This window comes from Myxine glutinosa, chromosome 1, assembly GCF_964187855.1.
Source record: "Myxine glutinosa chromosome 1, kmMyxGlut1.1, whole genome shotgun sequence".
Lineage (NCBI taxonomy): Eukaryota > Metazoa > Chordata > Myxini > Myxiniformes > Myxinidae > Myxine > Myxine glutinosa.
The window spans coordinates 314,463,341-314,488,350 of NC_136261.1; the positions used below are offsets into that span (position 1 = coordinate 314,463,341).

Here is a 25,010-nt window from a genome sequence, read left to right on the forward strand (position 1 = left end):
TTTCGCGGAGCACGGTGAAACTGAAGCTTCAACGATAGCCAAACCTGTCACCCAATTATGCTATTTTGATCATAAAGAGGATTTGTTCAAGATTACAGCCTAAGCCATCGTGTTCACCTGGAGCAATTACAATATCAACTAGAACGGCACTTGGTAGAGTGCATGCCTCCGACAGGCTGAACAGTTTATGTTTTCTATCCCACTGATAGGCCGGATCTGGATTCAGACCTGAACCAAAATCTAATCCGCTTGTTCTTGTCACCTAACCAACTCATCCCCCAAGTTTAGTAATAACTCACCCACAACTTTTTGAAAGATCGTGCTGTATATCGCTTTTCACCCTATCACTCAATGGTGATCGATCGATCGCTGAATTAACGCCAGGGGGGTTGACTCAGCCTGTCATCCTTCCGAGGTCGGCAAATTGAGTACCAGTTCACTGGTAATTCCCTGCTTGTCGTTAAAGGCGGCAAAAAGGGTTGGCGTCAGGAAGGGCATCCGGCCGTAAAACATTGCTTCAAAAAGGGGATCAAAAAACAACAACAACCACGGTTCCCGAAAAAGGCCAACCCCCGCTTGCGGGGAAAAATGGCCTCTAAAGGTGGTTTACTCAATGGTGAAGAATCACTTACAAAATTAATCAATTCTCGTATCCGAATCCATATTCACATCTTCACCAAAATTGAATCGATTCGGTTTTGCCACACACACAACCTCTCTACCAGGTTTCGCCCAAATTCGTCCACAACTTTTTGAGATATCTTGTTCACAGACAAACAGACAGACAGACAGAAAGACAGGGGTGAAAACACAACCTCCATCCACCTCGGGTGGTGGAGGTAATGAATAACATTCATTAATGGGCAGATAGGACAGCCAAGGGGTATGCACACTCGCCACTGAGCAGTCTAGCCTGGGTTTGAATCTCACCCTGGTTGTTTTGCAGGCAGTACGACACATCAATGTATGTGCCATCCCTCAGATGGACATTAAACTGGGCGTCCTCTTCTGCCAGTATTTGTTGGTGGACGTTAAAGATGCCCCGGTGTCCTTTGTAAAGAGTATGTGAGCAATCACTGGCACTATGAAAAAAATTACAAATTCCTACCCTAACTACCACTGGGAAAGGAAAGGCAAACCACCAGTGTAGTCCTTGCAATAGAGCTCCTTTGTTTATTGTGGTTAGCCTGATGGCAGGTTCAGTGTTGCCAAAGGAAATGATTACGTTTACCTGCGGCATGTTTCAGGTCTACAAGAGCTTCCCGTTGCTGTTGTTGGGGTTCTTGTTGGGGGTCGATTTTTAAAATGTGCACCCATTGGGTGGACCACACCCACATACCACGATAAAACAACTCCACCCACCACAACACAGAGGCAAAACAATATGGCCGCCATCTTGATTTTCTTGTGGGCACATTAGGCATGTAGGTCTGCTGATTACACACTGCCTGAATTTGTTGCGTCAGATTTCCATTAGGTTTGTTTGGGTCGAGTGTTATTGACAATGAGGGACTTTAGCGTGGAAGGAAAAGACATCCGAGGTGTTTAGAATCTGAGTCAATCCTTTACTCCAACCGCGACCAACCAAACCCGCTCATCTTACTTACGGTTGAACTCGGTTCCGTAAAGCCCTAAAGCAACCTGAGCTCAAGCACATTTACACTATATAACATGAAAGGCACAATGATGTCACTACAGGGCCCCACGAAAAAAAATCTAATCATATGTCGAATAAGGTTTAATCAAGCCCATCAGAACGCACGGTAACTAAGTGTTACGTTTTTCAAATTACTAAAACGATTGGTTTTGTTTAGTTTGAGTGTTTTTGACGATGAGTGACCCCAAAAAATCTAATCATAGGTCGAATAATAGTAAGGTTTAATCAAGCCCGTCAGAACGCAAGATACATCAGAACGCATGGTAATAAAGCTATTTAGTAGCGCATTAAATGTGTGTTTCCGAATCACACTGTCCATCTTTTAAGAGTGCTTTAAATGCACGTTTCCCAATCGGCTCGTTACTGGATTTTGTCGCAGGTTGTGACCACAGCGCGGTCATTCGTGATTTTAATTGCAAATAGAGCCAAAAAATGCACATCCAATAGTCATTGCATGGTGACAATCAACATAAATATAACAAGAGGGAGAATTGCTTTGCAGTACATGTCCCCCTACTGGTCCTAATGAATGCTCTTGGTCCAAGCACTCAGCAATTGTGAGCCATATACAGGTCAGTACGACAAATTATTTTAGGTATGAAAAGCTACAGAATTAGTTGCACTTTCTGTAAGTTATCATAATAAAGCCATGTACCAAGAGTCAGTTCAATATGAATGATCGTTTTAAGGCCATTTTCCCCGCTAGAGCGGGGGTTGGCCTTGCGGGCCCCATGACAATCATGGTTCCCTGTTTGAGGCAATGTTTTTATGGCCGGATGCCCTTCCTGACGCCAACCCTTGGTCGCCTCTTACGATGCGCAGGGATATGGTGTACCTATTCTAAACCGGGGTACACACCAGGATCATTCATCCCAGCAAGCTGGTACTCAATACTCAATAGTCAGTTCAATATGTTAAATGATAATGGGAAGAGAGTCTGCCACAGGTGGGACAGACACACAGATGGAAAGCAAACCTATAGTCCCCTCCGGTGAAACTGGTAGGGGACTAACAACTGGCGTAACCTGTTCCAATTAAATTGGGCAAAAGCGTAGAGCAAGCTACCATTAAACCTGTGCAAAATGTGCCAAGCAAGGAAGCGGCACGTACCATTTTTAAAGTCAGTCGAACTACTCGGGCAGAATTGGGTTTGAACTGCAGACCCCACAGACTCGGAGCACACTCTCTAACCATTATGTCACTGGTTAATTTTAATTTTATTAAGTTTGGTTAATTTTATTTAGGCATTTGTTTTTGAAATTATATATACCTGCACGTGGAAAAAAATAAAAATTGGAGTTCCTTGGTATTCTGTGTCGTTTCTAAACCTTTTTGAACACAACATGGTGTGCTAGCTAGTAAATAAAATACAATGTATACTAGCAATTAAAAGGAAACAGTTGGAAAAGGAAAGGCAAAGGTTGTCACACTGGAGAGGGAAAATTTGGCAAAGCAAGACAGAAGGAGAAAAGAAGAAAAAGATTGGCAAAATTGCAATGCCATAGGAATGTCGAATTCGACAGAACACACCGACACAGCAACTGCTCCGCTGTCATCCCGCCAAACAGCAAAACTGTATCCACCGAACTGTTCCACCGCCTTCCCCGATGCACGGTAGCTGGAGATCAAAATGCTGGGCTGGAAAAAAAAAAAAAACAGCAAAGAAAGGGTGGAGGGGTGGAGTGGGGCACAAACCCAGCCAGTCAACAATGGAAACTCTCATTGTAAAATAAACCACTTATTGTAGTGAGACATCTCAACTGCACAAACAACCTATTGTAGTGAGACATTCAAACCAAAACCACTTATTGTAGTGAGACATTCAAACCACAACCACTTATTGTAGTGAGACATTCAAACCAAAACCACTTATTGTAGTGAGACATTTCAACTGCACAAACAACCTATTGTAGTGAGACATTCAAACCAAAACCACCTATTGTAGTGAGACATTCAAACCACAACCACTTTTTGTAGTGAGACATTCAAACCAAAACCACTTATTGTAGTGAGACATTCAAACCACAACCACTTTTTGTAGTGAGACATTCAAACCAAAACCACCTATTGTAGTGAGACATTCAAACCACAACCACTTTTTGTAGTGAGACATTCAAACCAAAACCACTTATTGTAGTGAGACATTCAAACCAAAACCACTTATTGTAGTGAGACATTCAAACCAAAACCACCTATTGTAGTGAGACATTCAAACCAAAACCACTTATTGTAGTGAGACATTCAAACCAAAACCACTTTTTGTAGTAAGACATTCAAACCAAAACCATTTTTTGTTGTGAGACATTCAAACCAAAACCACATATTGTAGTGAGACATTCAAACCAAAACCACTTATTGTAGTGAGACATTCAAACCAAAACCACTTATTGTAGTGAGACATTCAAACCAAAACCACCTATTGTAGTGAGACATTCAAACCAAAACCACTTATTGTAGTGAGACATTCAAACCAAAACCACATATTGTAGTGAGACATTCAAACCAAAACCATTTTTTGTAGTGAGACAATCAAACCAAAACCACTTATTGTAGTGAGACATTCCAACCAAAACCACTTTTTGCAGTGAGACATTCAAACCAAAACCACTTTTTGCAGTGAGACATTCAAACCAAAACCACTTTTTGTAGTGAGACATTCAAACCAAAACCACTTTTTGTCGTGAGACATTCAAACCAAAACCACGTATTGTAGTGAGACATTCAAACCACAACCACTTTTTGTAGTGAGACATTCAAACCAAAACCACTTATTGTAGTGAGACATTCAAACCAAAACCACTTATTGTAGTGAGACATTCAAACCAAAACCACCTATTGTAGTGAGACATTCAAACCAAAACCACTTATTGTAGTGAGACATTCAAACCAAAACCACTTATTGTAGTGAGACATTCAAACCAAAACCACTTATTGTAGTGAGACATTCAAACCAAAACCACTTATTGTAGTGAGACATTCAAACCAAAACCACCTATTGTAGTGAGACATTCAAACCAAAACCACTTATTGTAGTGAGACATTCAAACCAAAACCACTTATTGTAGTGAGACATTCAAACAAAAACCACTTATTGTAGTGAGACATTCAAACCAAAACCACTTATTGTAGTGAGACATTCAAACCACAACCACTTTTTGTAGTGAGACATTCAAACCAAAACCACTTATTGTAGTGAGACATTTCAACTGCACAAACAACCTATTGTAGTGAGACATTCAAACCAAAACCACCTATTGTAGTGAGACATTCAAACCAAAACCACCTATTGTAGTGAGACATTCAAACCACAACCACTTTTTGTAGTGAGACATTCAAACCAAAACCACTTATTGTAGTGAGACATTCAAACCAAAACCACTTATTGTAGTGAGACATTCAAACCAAAACCACTTTTTGTAGTGGGACATTCAAACCAAAACCACGTTTTGTAGTGAGACATTCAAACAAAAACCACTTTTTGTAGTGGGACATTCAAACCAAAACCACTTTTTGTAGTGAGACATTCAAACCAAAACCACTTTTTGTAGTGAGACATTCAAACCAAAACCACTTATTGTAGTGAGACATTCAAACCAAAACCACTTATTGTAGTGAGACATTCAAACCAAAACCACTTATTGTAGTGAGACATTCAAACCAAAACCACCTATTGTAGTGAGACATTCAAACCAAAACCACTTATTGTAGTGAGACATTCAAACCAAAACCACTTATTGTAGTGAGACATTCAAACCAAAACCACTTATTGTAGTGAGACATTCAAACCAAAACCACTTATTGTAGTGAGACATTCAAACCAAAACCACCTATTGTAGTGAGACATTCAAACCAAAACCACTTATTGTAGTGAGACATTCAAACCAAAACCACTTATTGTAGTGAGACATTCAAACAAAAACCACTTATTGTAGTGAGACATTCAAACCAAAACCACTTATTGTAGTGAGACATTCAAACCACAACCACTTTTTGTAGTGAGACATTCAAACCAAAACCACTTATTGTAGTGAGACATTTCAACTGCACAAACAACCTATTGTAGTGAGACATTCAAACCAAAACCACCTATTGTAGTGAGACATTCAAACCAAAACCACCTATTGTAGTGAGACATTCAAACCACAACCACTTTTTGTAGTGAGACATTCAAACCAAAACCACTTATTGTAGTGAGACATTCAAACCAAAACCACTTATTGTAGTGAGACATTCAAACCAAAACCACTTTTTGTAGTGGGACATTCAAACCAAAACCACTTTTTGTAGTGAGACATTCAAACAAAAACCACTTTTTGTAGTGGGACATTCAAACCAAAACCACTTTTTGTAGTGAGACATTCAAACCAAAACCATTTTTTGTAGTGGGACATTCAAACCAAAACCACTTTTTGTAGTAAGACATTCAAACCAAAACCATTTTTTGTTGTGAGACATTCAAACCAAAACCACATATTGTAGTGAGACATTCAAACCAAAACCATTTTTTGTAGTGAGACAATCAAACCAAAACCACTTATTGTAGTGAGACATTCCAACCAAAACCACTTTTTGCAGTGAGACATTCAAACCAAAACCACTTTTTGCAGTGAGACATTCAAACCAAAACCACTTTTTGTAGTGAGACATTCCAACCAAAACCACTTTTTGTAGTGAGACATTCCAACCAAAACCACTTTTTTTAGCAAGACATTCAAACCAAAACCACTTTTGTGAGACATTGTAGTGAGACATTCAAACCAAAACCATTTTTTGTTGTGGGACATTCAAACCAAAACCACTTGTTGTAGTAAGACATTCAAACCAAAACCATTTTTTGTTGTGGGACATTCAAACCAAAACCACTTTTTGTAGTAAGACATTCAAACCAAAACCATTTTTTGTGGTGAGACATTCAAACCAAAACCACATATTGTAGTGAGACATTCAAACCAAAACCATTTTTTGTGGTGAGACATTCAAACCAAAACCACGTATTGTAGTGAGACATTCAAACCAAAAGCATTTTTTGTAGTGAGACAATCAAACCAAAACCACTTATTGTAGTGAGACATTCCAACCAAAACCACTTATTGTAGTGAGACATTCCAACCAAAACCACTTTTTGTCGTGAGACATTCAAACCAAAACCACGTATTGTAGTGAGACATTCAAACCAAAACCACGTATTGTAGTGAGACATTCCAACCAAAACCACTTATTGTAGTGAGACATTCAAACCAAAACCACGTATTGTAGTGAGACATTCAAACCAAAACCACGTATTGTAGTGAGACATTCCAACCAAAACCACTTATTGTAGTGAGACATTCCAACCAAAACCACTTATTGTAGTGAGACATTCCAACCAAAACCACTTTTTGCAGTGAGACATTCAAACCAAAACCACTTTTTTTAGTGAGACATTCAAACCAAAACCACTTTTTTTAGCAAGACATTCAAACCAAAACCACTTTTTGTAGTAAGACATTCAAACCAAAACCACCTGTTGTAGTGAGACATTCAAACCAAAACCACTTTTTGTAGTAAGACATTCAAACCAAAACCACCTGTTGTAGTGAGACATTCAAACCAAAACCATTTTTTGTAGTGAGACAATCAAACCAAAACCACTTTTTGTAGTAAGACATTCAAACCAAAACCACCTGTTGTAGTAAGACATTCAAACCAAAACCACTTTTTGTAGTGAGACATTCAAACCAAAACCATTTTTTGTAGTGAGACAATCAAACCAAAACCACTTTTTGTAGTGAGACATTCCAACCAAAACCACTTTTTGTAGTGAGACATTCAAACCAAAACCACTTATTGTAGTGAGACATTCCAACCAAAACCACTTTTTGTAGTGAGACATTCAAACCAAAACCACTTATTGTAGTGAGACATTCAAACCAAAACCACTTTTTGTAGTGAGACATTCAAACCAAAACCACTTTTTGTAGTGAGACATTCAAAACATAAACCACAAATTGTCATGACTTTCAAATCAAAAAAAATGTTATCAATGACATTCAAACCACCAAAACAGAAGCGCTGAATTAACAGCACAAAAGGATACAATTCTTTATCTCAAATCATACACAATGAAGACGGAGTAAATGACTGAATTAGTTCGTACTGCACATAAAAAAAGGAGAAAAATGTTGATAAACACGGTTGCAAAATAATTTTTGAAATGCTCGCATATTTATGTTATGCGCCATCTGTAGATTTTTGCTATCGACCCATTGAGGGTTAGATATTGATCGATATGTCCTACAAACAATCCTTACCATCTCTCCCTCCACTACTGACCGCAAATCGATCAACGGCGCTGCGCAATCCAGCGATGATACTCATCCATTGATGGCGCAAAACGATACCTGCGCCATCTACGATCGGTCGATAGCGCAATTCTACCGATGGCGCATAACATTTACATGGGGTATCAGGCACACACACCAAAGGTACTCACATATCTATATTGGGGATCTCACTCACACACACACACACACACACACACACACACACACACACACACACACACACACACACACACACACACACACACACACACACACACACACACACACACACACACACACACACACACACACACACACACCAAAGGTACTCGCATGTATACATGGTGTATCAGGCAAAAACACACACACACACACACACACACACACACACACACACACACACGGTGTATCAGGCACACACCAAGCCAAAGGTTCTCGCACTGTCATAATGTTAAGAGCTCAAAGCAGCCGAACAAGACAGAAAATTATTCCAAAGGCATCTTTGGTTTTGCTCCTTGGACCTCCATCACACAAGTTAACTTTAGTAGGTTTTCCTCTCCATCACACTAGATAACTTCAGTTGGTTTTCCTCTCCATCACACGAGTTAACTTTAGTAGGTTTTCCTCTCCATCACACTCGATAACTTTAGTAGGTTTTCCTCTCCATCACACAAGTTAACTTTAGTAGGTTTTCCTCTCCATCACACCAGATAACTTCAGTAGGTTTTCCTCTCCATCACACTAGTTAACTTTAGTAGGTTTTCCTCTCCATCACACTCGATAACTTTAGTAGGTTTTCCTCTCCATCACACTCGTTAACTTTAGTAGGTTTTCCTCTCCATCACACTAGTTAACCTTAGTAGGTTTTCCTCTCCATTACACTAGTTAAATTTAGTAAGTTTTCCTCTCCATCACACTAGTTAACCTCAGTAGGTTTTCATCTCCATCACACTAGTTAACTTTAGTAGGTTTTCCTCTCCATCACACTAGTTAACTTTAGTAGGTTTTCCTCTCCATCACACTAGTTAAATTTTGTTGGTTTTCCTCTCCATCACACTCGTTAAACTTAGTAGGTTTTCCTCTCCATCACACGAGTTAAACTTAGTAGGTTCTCCTCTCCATCACACTCGTTAACTTTAGTAGGTTTTCCACTCCATCACACTAGTTAAATTTAGTAGGTTTTCCTCTCCATCACACTAGTTAACCTTAGTAGGTTTTCCTCTCCATCACACCAGTTAACTTTAGTAGGTTTTCCTCTCCATCACACTCGTTAAATTTAGTAGGTTTTCCTCTCCATCACACTAGTTAACCTTAGTAGGTTTTCCTCTCCATCACACTAGTTAACCTTAGTAGGTTTTCCTCTCCATCACACTCGTTAAATTTAGTAGGTTTTCCTCTCCATCACACTAGTTAACCTTAGTAGGTCTTCCTCTCCATCACACTAGTTAAATTTTGTTGGTTTTCCTCTCCATCACACTCGTTAAACTTAGTAGGTTTTCCTCTCCATCACACGAGTTAAACTTAGTAGGTTTTCCTCTCCATCACACTCGTTAACTTTAGTAGGTTTTCCTCTCCATCACACTCGTTAAACTTAGTAGGTTTTCCTCTCCATCACACTAGTTAACTTTAGTAGGTTTTCCTCTCCATCACACTAGTTAAATTTAGTAGGTTTTCCTCTCCATCACACTAGTTAACCTTAGTAGGTTTTCCTCTCCATCACACTCGTTAACCTTAGTAGGTTTTCCTCTCCATCACACTAGTTAAACTTCGTAGGTTTTCCTCTCCATCACACTTGTTAACTTTAGTAGGTTTTCCTCTCCATCACACTAGTTAAATTTGTAGGTTTTCCTCTCCATCACACTAGTTAACATTAGTAGGTTTTCCTCTCCATCACACTAGTTAACCTTTGTAGGTTTTCCTCTCCATCACACTAGTTAACCTTAGTCGGTTTTCCTCTCCATCACACTAGTTAACTTTAGTAGGTTTTCCTCTCCATCACACTAGTTAACCTTAGTAGGTTTTCCTCTCCATCACACTCGTTAACCTTAGTAGGTTTTCCTCTCCATCACACTCGTTAACTTTAGTAGGTTTTCCTCTCCATCACACTAGTTAACCTTAGTAGGTTTTCCTCTCCATCACACTAGTTAACCTTGGTAGGTTTTCCTCTCCATCACTCGTTAACTTTAGTAGGTTTTCCTCTCCCTCACACTAGTAATAACTTTAGTAGGTTTTCCTCTCCATCACACTCGTTAACCTTAGTAGGTTTTCCTCTCCATCACACTAGTTAAACTTAGTAGGTTTTCCTCTCCATCACACTAGTTAACCTTAGTAGGTTTTCCTCTCCATCACACTAGTTAACCTTAGTAGGTTTTCCTCTCCATCACACTAGTTAACCTTAGTAGGTTTTCCTCTCCCTCACACTAGTAATAACTTTAGTAGGTTTTCCTCTCCATCACACTCGTTAACCTTAGTAGGTTTTCCTCTCCATCACACTAGTTAAACTTAGTAGGTTTTCCTCTCCATCACACTAGTTAACCTTAGTAGGTTTTCCTCTCCATCACACTCGTTAACCTTAGTAGGTTTTCCTCTCCATCACACTAGTTAACCTTAGTAGGTTTTCCTCTCCATCACACTAGTTAACCTTAGTAGGTTTTCCTCTCCATCACACGAGTTAACTTTAGTATGATTTCCTCTCCATCACACTCGTTAACCTTAGTAGGTTTTCCTCTCCATCACACTAGTTAACCTTAGTAGGTTTTCCTCTCCATCACACTAGTTAACCTTAGTAGGTTTTCCTCTCCATCACACTAGTTAACCTTAGTAGGTTTTCCTCTCCCTCACACTAGTAATAACTTTAGTAGGTTTTCCTCTCCATCACACTCGTTAACCTTAGTAGGTTTTCCTCTCCATCACACTAGTTAAACTTAGTAGGTTTTCCTCTCCATCACACTAGTTAACCTTAGTAGGTTTTCCTCTCCATCACACTCGTTAACCTTAGTAGGTTTTCCTCTCCATCACACTAGTTAACCTTAGTAGGTTTTCCTCTCCATCACACTAGTTAACCTTAGTAGGTTTTCCTCTCCATCACACGAGTTAACTTTAGTATGATTTCCTCTCCATCACACTCGTTAACCTTAGTAGGTTTTCCTCTCCATCACACTAGTTAACCTTAGTAGGTTTTCCTCTCCATCACACTAGTTAACCTTAGTAGGTTTTCCTCTCCATCACACTAGTTAACCTTAGTAGGTTTTCCTCTCCATCACACTAGTTAACCTTAGTAGGTTTTCCTCTCCATCACACTCGTTAACTTTAGTATGTTTTCCTCTCCAGACTCCATCACTTCCCACATTAATCACAGCCGGAGTTACCTGAAGAGCCCTTCGACCCAACACGTCAGCGACAACCGCACGACTCAAATCGCAGCACGTCCGCCTCGCAAGACCCATGACGTTGACAACGAACAAGCACACACGATGCGGTTTCACTCACAGCGATTAAAGGAACCGCTCGCATATGGGGGACTGTGAAGAGGGAAAGCGGACAAAGCAGGGCCGATTGTTGTGCGCTTTCGGGCCGCGGCTCATGCAAACGGAAACCTGAGCGGTTACAACCACATCCGATTTGAAATAAGTGGTTACAAAAAGCCCACGCCGGCTGGCTTCGCTGGGTAAGTCAGAGGGCCAAGAGGAGACGGCAGCCCCGGATCTGAGGAATACAATCGCTCCGCCATCCCGCCAACTAGGCCCAAGGCGCTCCATTTACCGACCCTCGGATAGCCAAACCGACCCTCGACACTCAGACAAGCGGCAAGCGAGGGTTCTTACCCGAGCGGCCCAAACGCTGAGTTGGCTGCGACACAAGAGGACAAAGAGACTCCGAGCGACATCTGCTACCACCAGATGTGGAGACTCGTTGGTTTTGTATGGAAACGAGAGGCGCTTCGGCCATCCCACCATGAAGTACATGCCGATGGCGTGGAGAGCTCGCGCCTAGCGGCGGCGACGACGACGGCCTCGGAGCGACATGTTTGTAACGGTAGGATCGCCGAGCGCCCCTATTGGTTAGCGAGGCGTTCACACCAACGATGACTAACGCGGATAAATCTATTTATTACGTTTATAAACAATACGCCTGATGGTTACTGTGTGAAGGCATTCAGGGGTTATCTATTTATTATGTAGGATAACGTACGTACGATGGACGCACTAATTACTCCAAGCAGGATTCCCAGCGCTAACCCCTAGCCCTCTACCCACAGTCCCTATCCCTATCCCGATCCTCATCCATTACCCCAAACCCCAACCCAATCTCTACCCCCATCACCAGCCTCGGCTACCATGACCCCCAACCTCAGGCTTCCTTGCCCCCAACCTCAAGCTGCTCTACCCCCAACCTCGAGCTGCTCTACCCCCAACCTCAAGCTGCTCTACCCCCAACCTCAGGCTGCCCTACCCAAAACCTCAGGCTGCGCTACCCCCAACCTCAAGCTGCTCTACCCCCAACCTCAAGCTGCTCCACTCTGAGCCACCGCCTGTTCTACCCCCAACCTCAGGCTGAGCCACTCACAACCTCAAGCTGCCCTACTCCCAGCCTCCTGTTCTACCCCCAACCTCGCAGGCTGCTCTACCCCAACCTCAGGCTGCCCTGCCCCCAACTTCAGACTGCGCTCCCCCACCCCACAACCTTAGAATGCCCTACCCCTGACCTCAGATTGGTTTACCCCCTCCCACACCCCAGAATCCAGATCCGGCCCATCAGTGGGATACAAAACATAAACTGTTCAGCCTGGCGGAGGGAGGTATGCGCTCTACCGAGTACCGTTCTAGTTTTTTGATGCAAACATAGCCCTCGACCTTCCTCTGGATGAACGAGGAGGCCATGCAAAGTTTAGTTGCACTTGTACAGTGGTACCTGCAGGGTCCGAATGCATAAACGAACAAGCAAACACACAAACTCTCTTCTTTACATATTAGATAAATCTACCAAAAACTCGTGCCACCAAATATCATGCGAGGTACACTAAATATCCTTCCGCTCAAAGAAGAGGAAAGGTGCTGACATGGGGCTTAGCAGAAGAAGGATAAAAATATTGAAAATAAAAATAACAAGTACAGATATATTCAAAGTACACCGCCCCATGCCAAATAATTAAATATCCTACAGCCCGGCAATACCGCAGTGCAGCTCATAGAGGCTGCATTGGGAGGGAGAGGTGGACACTAATTGATTAATTAATTGTGTAATTAAAATCAATAAAAGATTATCACAAAATATTTTCTTAATCAATTGGCTAATAGCATAACTAAACCAACGAGTGCTTCATCCGAAGATGTATCTTTTAGAAATTTAATTAAATAAGTCATTAATAAAAAATTAAATAATTAATTGATTCATCAATAAATAATTAATCGATTAATCAATAAATAATTAATCGATTAAATGATTAATCAATAAATCAAAAATATCCTTGATAGCCACATCACTTGGTCACTCATGTCCAAATATTAGCTTCCCAGCTCAAAAGGTGCCTGAGATATTGGCCAAATGAGAAAGAAAATAAATAAATGATAAATCATTAAAAAATTAAATTATTAATCAATTCGGTCAAAGAACACATAAACCACCACCATTTCATCAGAACCTGTAGGTGAAAAAAAAAAAATTTTTAGTCATTAATTGAATAATTAAATAATTGATCGATTAATTGATTAATTGATTAATTAATAAATCAAAAATAGCCTTTGCAGCCAAATCACCTGGTCATTGGCATGTCCAAATATCAGCTTCCTAACTCAAAAGGTGCCTGAGTTAATGGTCAGAAGAGAAAGGAAATTTGATTAATTAAATAAGTACTTAATTAATCGCTAATAATTAAATAACTCCTCAATGAATCGATTAATCAAAAAACAAAAAATATTGTTTTTGACAAAGGACTTGCTCACTACTGTGCCGAAATTTCAGCTTCCTAGCTCAAAGGATGGCTGAGATATCGCCCGGACAAACAAACAAGAAAACAAGAAAACAACCAGAGTGAAAACTGAGTACTCCCTTTCAGCGTGCGTCACTGCCGAGCCCCCTTCGGTGCCCAGCAATGACGATTTGCAATGCCTGGAGATGGCATAGGAAAGGTGCGGTGTACAAAAACTGAAAAATCAGCCTTATGGTGAAATGTCTATCAATCACATCAGACAGGACAAAGACAGTGCGCCAACAAATACTAATAACACAATAATAACAACGCCTCCCAACACCCCCACTTCCCTCATCTCCATACATGAAACACCGAATACAACCCAAGTTGCATACAATGCCAGGTAATATCCTCAGGTAATAAGTGTTCAGCACCACCATCTAGTGTGATTCTTGAGCATTAGCTACTGAGATTGTAATCCTGGGAAGGGGGTATTTTTCTGCCATTATACAGTATCGGATTTCTCCCGCATACACCGAAGAGGTGTCTTCTGTACCCCATTTGGGTCTGCATAGCAGAGTTAGAGACAAAGTCTGCTATCGTACATCTCTACAAAGTCGACTTGAGCTTATAGTCAGGTTCACTATTTTTTTTCGTTCACATTTTTTGGAGATTAGCAAAACTATACATTTTTGGAATATTCAGAGCATGAGGGATCCAAAAATTAATGTTGGCATTTGCGTAGACACCTTTGCGAAAATGACACTCAGGACAGTGATGAAGATCTGCAAAAGCATATTCCTGAACGGTATAGACCTAGTAGATCCTGTGTAAAGGACTTATAGTTCAATCTGATACTAACAAGGCTGCTTTCTTGCTTTATAAACCCATACCTATAACTTCAAAGGACTTGCAATATCATGTATTATGTAATACAGTTATATTGTAGCGGTTCCCGCTGAATGTACACAATCGCCTTGCACCTGCCAGGACGCGGCCAGGGCGCGATCGCCATGCCGGGCTCGTCCGGACGGGCCCAGACGCACCTCTCCTGGGCATGCCCGGACTCGCTGTTCCCGGGCACGCCCGGTCTCGTCTTTCCCGGGCATGCCCGCTCTCGCCTTTCCAGGGCTCGCCCAGAGCGCCCGGGCACGCCCAGCCTCGACTTGCCAGGCCGCGTCCAGGACGCCCGGGCATGTCCAGACTCGCCTTTCCAGGGCTCGCCCAGAGCGTCCGGGCATGCCCGCTCTCGCCTTTCCAGGGCTGGCCCAGAGCGCTCGGGCACGCCCAGCCTCGACTTGCCAGGCCGCGTCCAGGACGCCCGGGCATGTCCAGACTCGCCTTTCCAGGACTCGCCCTTGACACCCGGGCATGCCCGGTCTCGGTTTTCCCGGGCAAACGCCCCGGCATAAATGTGTATATATATTGCTGCCCGATAAACGGGCTTGTGAGAATACCTGAGCTGTTTTGTTTCAAAAAAGCAACTCGGACGAAATCCGTCTTTGGTCGCGTCAATTCTTGAACATACTTGCCACCTCTCCGCCGTGTCGGAATTCACCACGGACATCCGGCACGTCGCCGGCAAAGACAACGCCGTGGCCGACTGTCTTTCTCGGGCCAGCGCGAACGCGGTCCACCTCGGCGTGGACGTCGCGCTCATGGCGGCCGACCAGACCACCGACACCTCGGTGCAGGCCCTCCGGGCGGCGGACACGGGCCTCCGCCTGGCCGACATCCCCTTCGCGGGCACCGTCCTGCTCTGCGACATCTCCCAGGGCCAGCCTCGCCCCATCGTGCCCGTTTCCTGGCAGCGCCGCATCTTCGCCTCCATCCACGGCCTTTCTCACCCGGGCCGGAGAGCTTCTCAGAAGCTGGTGTCGGCGCGTTTCGTCTGGCACGGCCTTCGACGGAACGTCCGCGACTGGGCCAACGCCTGCACGGCCTGCCAGCGGGCCAAGGTCCACCGCCACACCCAGGCCCCGCTAGCCCCTTTCACCGTGCCTGCACGGCATTTCGACCACGTCCACGTGGACCTGGTGGGTCCCCTGCCCCCATCGCGGGGGTTCACCCACCTGCTCACCATGGTGGACAGGACCACCAGGTGGCCGGAGGCCGTGCCCCTCACCTCCACCACCACCGCCGACGTGGCGCAGGCGTTCATCGCCACCTGGGTCGTGCGCTTCGGCGCACCGGCAGACATCTCGTCCGACCGCGGCCCACAGTTCACGTCCGAACTTTGGGGCGTGGTCGCCCGCTCGTTGGGGGTCACGCTACACCGCACCACGGCCTACCACCCACAAGCCAACGGGTTGTGCGAGCGGTTTCACCGCTCCATGAAGGCCGCACTCATGGCCGGCCTTCAGGACGACGGTTGGACCGACCGGCTGCCGTGGGTCCTTTTGGGCCTCCGCACGGCCCCCACGGAGGACCTCCGGGCGTCCGCCGCCGAGCTCGTCTACGGCCAGCCGCTCCGCGTCCCGGGCGAGTTCGTGCCCGACGCTACCAGTCCCTGGTCCGCCGCACACCAGCGCTCGGACCTCCAGGAGGCCGCCCGACGATTTGCCCCCGTGCCAACGTCCCGCCACGGTGGCCCCCAGTCCTACGTCCCCCCGGCGCTTCGCACAGCGGAGTACGTCTTTGTGCGTCATGACGCGCACCGGGGGCCACTCCGGCCGCCGTACGACGGGCCCTTCCGGGTCCTGCGACGGGGCGACAAGTCCTTCGTCGTCGACGTCGGCGGCCGGTCGGACCGGATTTCTGTGGACCGCCTCAAACCGGACGTCGACCGACCACCACGGTTGGCCCTTCCTCCGCGGCGAGGCCGCCCCCCGTCCACAGTTCCCCCCGCTCGACCACCCACCACCAGATCGCCCCCCCCCCCAGCCCCCACGACTCTCCAGGGGTCGCTTCGGCGGGGTCATCCGGACCCCCCTTAAATTGACCCTGCCGGTGCAGGTCGATTCTGGAGGGGCGTGTGTAGCGGTTCCCGCTGAATGTACACAATCGCCTTGCACCTGCCAGGACGCGGCCAGGGCGCGATCGCCATGCCGGGCTCGTCCGGACGGGCCCAGACGCACCTTTCCTGGGCATGCCCGGACTCGCTGTTCCCGGGCACGCCCGAACCTCCCGGGCACGCCCGGTCTCGTCTTTCCCGGGCATGCCCGCTCTCGCCTTTCCAGGGCTCGCCCAGAGCGCCCGGGCACGCCCAGCCTCGACTTGCCAGGCCGCGTCCAGGACGCCCGGGCATGTCCAGACTCGCCTTTCCAGGGCTCGCCCAGAGCGTCCGGGCAAGCCCGCTCTCGCCTTTCCAGGGCTCGCCCAGAGCGCTCGGGCACGCCCAGCCTCGACTTGCCAGGCCGCGTCCAGGACGCCCGGGCATGTCCAGACTCGCCTTTCCAGGACTCGCCCTTGACACCCGGGCATGCCCGGTCTCGGTTTTCCCGGGCAAACGCCCCGGCATAAATGTGTATATATATTGCTGCCCGATAAACGGGCTTGTGAGAATACCTGAGCTGTTTTGTTTCAAAAAAGCAACTCGGACGAAATCCGTCTTTGGTCGCGTCAATTCTTGAACATACTTGCCACCTCTCCGCCGTGTCGGAATTCACCACGGACATCCGGCACGTCGCCGGCAAAGACAACGCCGTGGCCGACTGTCTTTCTCGGGCCAGCGCGAACACGGTCCACCTCGGCGTGGACGTCGCGCTCATGGCGGCCGACCAGACCACCGACACCTCGGTGCAGGCCCTCCGGGCGGTGGACACGGGCCTCCGCCTGGCCGACATCCCCTTCGCGGGCACCGTCCTGCTCTGCGACATCTCCCAGGGCCAGCCTCGCCCCATCGTGCCCGTTTCCTGGCAGCGCCGCATCTTCGCCTCCATCCACGGCCTTTCTCACCCGGGCCGGAGAGCTTCTCAGAAGCTGGTGTCGGCGCGTTTCGTCTGGCACGGCCTTCGACGGAACGGCCGCGACTGGGCCAACGCCTGCACGGCCTGCCAGCGGGCCAAGGTCCACCGCCACACCCAGGCCCCGCTAGCCCCTTTCACCGTGCCTGCACGGCATTTCGACCACGTCCACGTGGACCTGGTGGGTCCCCTGCCCCCATCGCGGGGGTTCACCCCCCTGCTCACCATGGTGGACAGGACCACCAGGTGGCCGGAGGCCGTGCCCCTCACCTCCACCACCACCGCCGACGTGGCGCAGGCGTTCATCGCCACCTGGGTCGTGCGCTTCGGCGCACCGGCAGACATCTCGTCCGACCGCGGCCCACAGTTCACGTCCGAACTTTGGGGCGCGGTCGCCCGCTCGTTGGGGGTCACGCTGCACCGCACCACGGCCTACCCACCCACAAGCCAACGGGTTGTGCGAGCGGTTTCACCGCTCCATGAAGGCCGCACTCATGGCCGGCCTTCAGGACGACGGTTGGACCGACCGGCTGCCGTGGGTCCTTTTGGGCCTCCGCACGGCCCCCACGGAGGACCTCCGGGCGTCCGCCGCCGAGCTCGTCTACGGCCAGCCGCTCCGCGTCCCGGGCGAGTTCGTGCCCGACGCTACCAGTCCCTGGTCCGCCGCACACCAGCGCTCGGACCTCCAGGAGGCCACCCGACGATTTGCCCCCGTGCCAACGTCCCGCCACGGTGGCCCCCAGTCCTACGTCCCCCCGGCGCTTCGCACAGCAGAGTACGTCTTTGTGCGTCATGACGCGCACCGGGGGCCACTCCGGCCGCCGTACGACGGGCCCTTCCGGGTCCTGCGACGGTGCGACAAGTCCTTCGTCGTCGACGTCGGCGGCCGGTCGGACCGGATTTCTGTGGACCGCCTCAAACCGGACGTCGACCGACCACCACGGTTGGCCCTTCCTCCGCGGCGAGGCCGCCCCCCATCCACAGTTCCCCCCGCTCGACCACCCACCACCAGATCGGCCCCCCCCCCAGCCCCCACGACTCTCCAGGGGTCGCTTCGGCGGGGTCATCCGGACCCCCCTTAAATTGACCCTGCCGGTGCAGGTCGATTCTGGAGGGGCGTGTGTAGCGGTTCCCGCTGAATGTACACAATCGCCTTGCACCTGCCAGGACGCGGCCAGGGCGCGATCGCCATGCCGGGCTCGTCCGGACGGGCCCAGATGCACCTTTCCTGGGCATGCCCGGACTCGCTGTTCCCGGGCACGCCCGAACCTCCCGGGCACGCCCGGTCTCGTCTTTCCCGGGCATGCCCGCTCTCGCCTTTCCAGGGCTCGCCCAGAGCGCCCGGGCACGCCCAGCCTCGACTTGCCAGGCCGCGTCCAGGACGCCCGGGCATGTCCAGACTCGCCTTTCCAGGGCTCGCCCAGAGCGTCCGGGCAAGCCCGCTCTCGCCTTTCCAGGGCTCGCCCAGAGCGCTCGGGCACGCCCAGCCTCGACTTGCCAGGCCGCGTCCAGGACGCCCGGGCATGTCCAGACTCGCCTTTCCAGGACTCGCCCTTGACACCCGGGCATGCCCGGTCTCGGTTTTCCCGGGCAAACGCCCCGGCATAAATGTGTATATATATTGCTGCCCGATAAACGGGCTTGTGAGAATACCTGAGCTGTTTTGTTTCAATAAAGCAACTCGGACGAATTCCGTCTTTGGTCGCGTCAATTCTTTCGACTCGCGTTGGAGCGCAGCTCCTTCAATATCACAAATATAAAGACAATGGTTTTCAACTACCTTTGTTTGTTGCTTTTCTGTAATCCTGAGCACTATTTTGAGGCCTTTATTGGATTCCTTGACCCAGAAAACATAGGATTAGCATATTTAATTAAGTTTCTAGGTTGACTAGAAGCCGAGATAGCACAAAATATGTATTTTATGGCGGCCATTTTGAAAATCCAAAATGGCGGCCATGCAGGTGTCTGTGCAAATGCCAACATTGATTTTCGGATTCTCCATGCTCTGATGATTCCAAAAATGTACAGGTTTGCTAATCTCCCAAAATTTTGAACGAAATTATATTTGTTAACATAATGAGCCTGACTCCTACATGCCCTTTCAATAAAACTAGATATTGTCCGATAGGATGCTGCTGAAGTCGAGCACTTACCTTTCAAATGTCAAACCTAAGTTTGATTCCCAACTTGACTATAAACTGTTCAGTGGGATGGATGTAGATAGTTGTACACAAATTGGGGGAAAGATGCAGCTGAGCACAGATTATGTTTTGCATAGCCAAATAGAGGGACGATGGAAGAAGAATGGAAATGGGATGGAGAAGATGAACAAGTGGAAGGAATGTATGGAGACAAAAGGTCTGAAGGTGAATATCGGAAAGACGAAGGTGATGGCAAGTAGTAAAGCATGTGGTGAGGTGGAAATAACAGGGAAGTGGCCCTGTGCTGTGTGCAGAAAGGGTGTCGGAGTGAACATTCAATGTACAATTTGCGCTGAGTGGGTTCATCAAAAATGTAGTGGTCTGAGAGGGTCATTAACCAGTGTGGCAGCTACATTCAAATGTAAGGTGTGCACAGAGGGAGCTGCACATGAAGGAAATGTTGAGTTGGATCTTGGAGATGGCGTGAAGCTGGAAGGTGTGAAAACATTTTGCTACCTAGGAGACATGTTGAATGGAGAAGGTGGATCGGACTCGGCACAGTTGCTAGAGGGAGATGTGCATGGAAGACGTTTTGGGAACTGAGTGGCGTGCTGACGAGGAGGGGAGTGTCGTTGAAGCTGAAGGGAAAGGTGTATGCTGCATGTTTGAGAAGTGTTATGATTTATAGGAGCGAGACATGGGTAATGAACGTAGAGCAGCAACGAGGGCTGGAAAGGGTGGAAATGCGAATGGTTCGGTGGATGTGTGGCGTATCGTTGAGAGAGAGGAAAACAAATGATGTATTGTGAAGGATGATGGGAATAGAACCTGTGATGGATGCTGTGAAGAGAAACAGGTTGAGATAGTTTGGTCATGTGTTGAGGAAGAATGAAAGTGACTGGTTGAGAAGAATGATGGAAATGAATGTTGAAGGAAGTAGAGGACGGGGTAGACCGTGAAACACTTGGCTAAAGGTGGTGGAAGAAGAAATGCGGGCAAGGGGGTTAACAAGGGGAGATGCAGAAAATAGGGCAAAATGGAGAAGATTGTCATGGGGCCCGCAAGGCTAACCCCCACTCTAGCTGGGGAAATGGCCTTAAAATGCCAGTTGTTGTTGTTGTATAGCCAAATATGGAGGAGGGAGGAGGGCATCGACGAGTTATTGGATTTTGAAAGATTTAGCCAAAAAGTATGATAGATCAACCTAACTCTCACAATTTGTTTTACCTGCCTCAGAAAACCCACGATATTGGGTTGAGCATCTTCCACTCAAGATGATGGCCAAGAATGAGACACTTGCTGTCGTCCAGCTTGTTGGGGTTTGGTCACCAAATGCGAACTGCTGTAGATTTGATACTTGGGAAGCCAACAGGTCATTGCAAGGATCAATCTTTAGAGAGATTTGTATGTGAACGAGAGACAAGGATAAAAATGTATTCCATAAATATGTGTAACTTGCTTGTACTTGTGATGGTATATTGATGTCTTTTACTCAGGGTAAGGAATTTGTTCCTGGGGATAGAATTTTGTTCTGCTTCTCAAAGGGAAATAGAAGAGTCAACCTCAAACTGAACTCGGCCTGGCAAGGGCCTGGCTGTTGCCACAGCAAGTAATGCAGGTGATCCACAAAATCCAGATGACTTAATCGCGTGCTTTTCCAAAAATTGTCCAGACTGTCCGAATCAAAGGGAGGCCCAAATCACCCCTCCCTTTATATAAGGGATGTTTCTCGTTATGCAGCATTAACATGGGGACTGAAAATGCATTTCTCGGCTTCTACTGGACGAAATTGGCTGCAAATTTCAGAAGTAAATGCTTTGTACATTGAGATAATATGTTCAAATATCAGCAACGTCCGTTTATGCATTCTTGAGTTGTTTTTTTAAACCCTCGAAATCACGTTGGTGTCTGTCTGTCCATCCGTCTGTCAGGCTGTCCGCCCGCCCAAACTGTGTTGGCGCTCATATCTCAAGGACTATACATTGAAACTAGCTGAAGCTTGGAATATACATTGGCCAATAGGTCTAGTTAATGGCTTTCAAAACAAATTCCAGCTAAGTGCCATAGTTTTTGGTTTAAAATTAAATATATCTATAAGTAAATAAATATATAAAAATATATACATATTGTTGCGGTTTTAGAACCCACACTTTTGTAAATAAATAATCACTTGTAAATATGACATTAAAGGTTAAAGGTTGCACCCCTAGTTAGTCCACAAGCAACATGTAGGCCACCTTAGAAATTCCAGTTATTTCATTATTATGTGTTTTAGTTCAGGCCGTGTTTCCAATAGTTGAATCTGCGTTGCATCAATTAAATAAGAGTAGGTCCCCAATCCATTCCGTCCATTTTGCGACCTCCCTCTCCAAGCGCCGCCATTACATGCCTTGCCAGCAGCGTTCGCTGCCTTGGCGTTCGCTCAGACGCCACCATTGACCATGCGGTCAGGCTCGAGGAAAAAGGGGGCGGGACGCCAAGAACAAGGTGTGGCCCGTCAACCAGCCATCAAAGGCGTGGCCGGTAAGCCCCCCACCAGCCAACCAGGGCTGAGGGAAGATCACCGACGGGCGTGGCCTTTGTGGAGCGCGGAGTGATCTTGGCTCGCATTATAAAAGCGCAAGCGCAAAGCCCTATTACGGTCTTATGAGGACTTGTTCAGCGGCGCTCTTGTAACAGAACTTATACGGCGGCGCTCTTGGAAAAAGGACCCGCTGGGAAGCGCATATTGGCAAAGGAAGACTCACTCGCTGGCGCTGAATGAGAACTTGAGAGAGAGAGGGAGCGTTTAGCATGACCATCCATTTGTTACATACGCTAAAGGACACGAGCCCCCACCACCCCCCGCCATATGTAAGGTCCGCTCGCGTCCAACGATACGCAGAGCTGCCTGCCAGGTTTCGCCCGCAGGACCGGAGCCTGGACGGAGTCGACTGGAGCCTGGACAATCTACCTGGACCTTCCACCCTACCAGCTACAATCCCCGTGTGAGTGCGTATGTTTGTCTGGGATCGTAGAATAAGACTGTAGTTAAGACTGCCCTGTGTCCTGCTTCTTCTTCTTCTTCCTGTACATTCTTTCCTTTCCTCTTCTTTTTGGTTTGTAAATAAATTACCTTGTTCTTTCTTGGTTTTCCCTAATCCGATCGCATCCGTCCTTTCTATCAATTGAGTACCTGTGGCACAATTAGGAACCGCTCAGAATCGGGTTAGTCATTGTTAACGTCCTGAGTCGCGGCTCGCTTCGCTCGGCGTGTCCACTAACACCGCAGCTAGGGCGGGGCTCATTTCCTCGCTTCCCGGGAGGTGCTGGTAATTAGGTAATAGGAACAATTCGGCCTACCACCCTATTCAGCGCTGACCGGAAGTGACGTCATAGCTCCAGGACTCGGGACGGCCAGCTTAAAGGACAAGGGGATTAATCCCCCCTTGATAAGGGGAGCGCCGACCCCCGAGATCCGTAACAATATTGTATTACACCAATGTAATATGCTGGCTCAATGGCCTAATGGATAAAGCATCAGGCTCTCACGCTGGGGATTGTGGGTTTGAATCCTGTCTGGGTTGAGTATTTTTTCCCCCCTTACTTTTTCCAAGTCTTTTTCTCGTCTTGAATAATCGTCTTGTTTTATATCGATATAGATAGAAATCGTCTCGAAAAATATATATATCGTCTAATGCATTTTATTCGTATTTAAAATGTATCTTGTGAAAAATGCCAGAGGCAAAGAAAAGACCCCTTTATATGGGATGTGCCATGTGGCAAAGTATAGAAAAGAAGGGACATTTCATAGCTTGTAGAAAATGTCAAACAATACAAAATAAGGGGCATTCAAAAAATCTCATGTGCATGCTGGTCTACCCTTATGTTCTGAGAAGGGACCAAGTAATGATCTAGAAAAGTTCATATGAAGGGGCACCCTACATCTGGCAAATAAAATACATTTACTTCTTCATGCTGCATGAATCAAATTTATCTGGTCACCCATGAAATTCATGCACTATTCACTCAGGAGGTAAAGTATTTTGGTAAACAGGACATCTAATTGGTCTGTCAGAGAAGCAACGGGTAGGTTCTGCTGGTATATACAGTCACGTGAAAAAGTAAGTACACCCCATGTAAAGTTTTGACTTTTTCAACATATTTCAACATACAGCCATTTGATCTTCATTTCAACAATATTGATAGATAGAGGTGATATAATACAACAAATATCATGAAACATTTACATTTTGTAGTCCATTGTACAACTTAAATAAACATAAATGCAAATTTCACATGTGGAAAAAGTAAGTACACCCCTACATTTATCACTACTTCAAATACCTAAAATTAGAATCAGGTGCACCAGCTCAGGTGCACCAGCTCAGGTGCAAATGATTAGAACATCGTTAGAGAGGATCTTGGAGGAACCTATCTTATTTAAACCTCAGATATTTCGTTTGGTTTGCTCTTTGTTGTTGAAGTGTGCGGCATCACCATGCCTAAATCAAAAGAGCTCTCTGAGGCCTTCAGAAAGAAGGTTATAGATACCGATGAGTCTGGGAAGGGATTTAAAAAGATCTCCAAACAATTTGAAATCAATCATTCGACTGTCCGGAAGATCATCTACAAGTGGAGAAGATTCCAAACAACTGCGAACTTGTTCAGGCCAGGCCGCCCCAGCAAGTTCAGCCCGAGAGCAGACCGCAAGATGCTGAAAGAAGTCTCTAAGAACCCCAGAATGTCATCACGGGACCTACAGGTAGCTCTTGCCACTGTTGATGTCAAAGTGCATGAGTCTACCATTAGAAAGAGGCTGCACACATTTGATCTACATGGGAGGTGTGCCAGGAGGAAACCGTTGCTGTCCAGAAAGAACATCAGGGCAAGACTAAAGTTTGCCAATGAACACCTCGGCAAAGACCAGCACTTCTGGAACAATGTGCTCTGGACAGATGAGTCAAAGGTAGAGCTATTTGGCCACAGTACCAGAAGACATGTTTGGCGAAAACCAAAGACAGCATTTGACCACAAGAACCTGATACCAACTGTAAAGCATGGTGGTGGAAATATTATGGTTTGGGGCAGCTTTGCTGCATCAGGGCCTGGGCA

The 25,010-nt window shown here is 46.6% G+C and overlaps 1 protein-coding gene across 2 annotated transcripts in view; it reads right to left on the reverse strand.

The window, feature by feature from the left end:
* Positions 1 to 12,022, reverse strand: part of RIC1 (RIC1 partner of RAB6A GEF complex) — a 159,906-nt gene extending 147,884 nt beyond the window's left edge. For both annotated transcript variants that reach the window (XM_068136483.2, XM_068136477.2), the window contains exons 1-2: positions 11,784 to 12,022; positions 3,188 to 3,295 (exon numbers count right to left, since the gene is read on the reverse strand). In XM_068136483.2, the coding sequence (XP_067992584.2) occupies positions 3,188 to 3,295; positions 11,784 to 11,924 (249 nt within the window). In that variant the 5' untranslated portion in view covers positions 11,925 to 12,022. The remainder of the gene's footprint in view (positions 1 to 3,187; positions 3,296 to 11,783) is intronic.
* Positions 12,023 to 25,010: the final 12,988 nt, after the last annotated feature.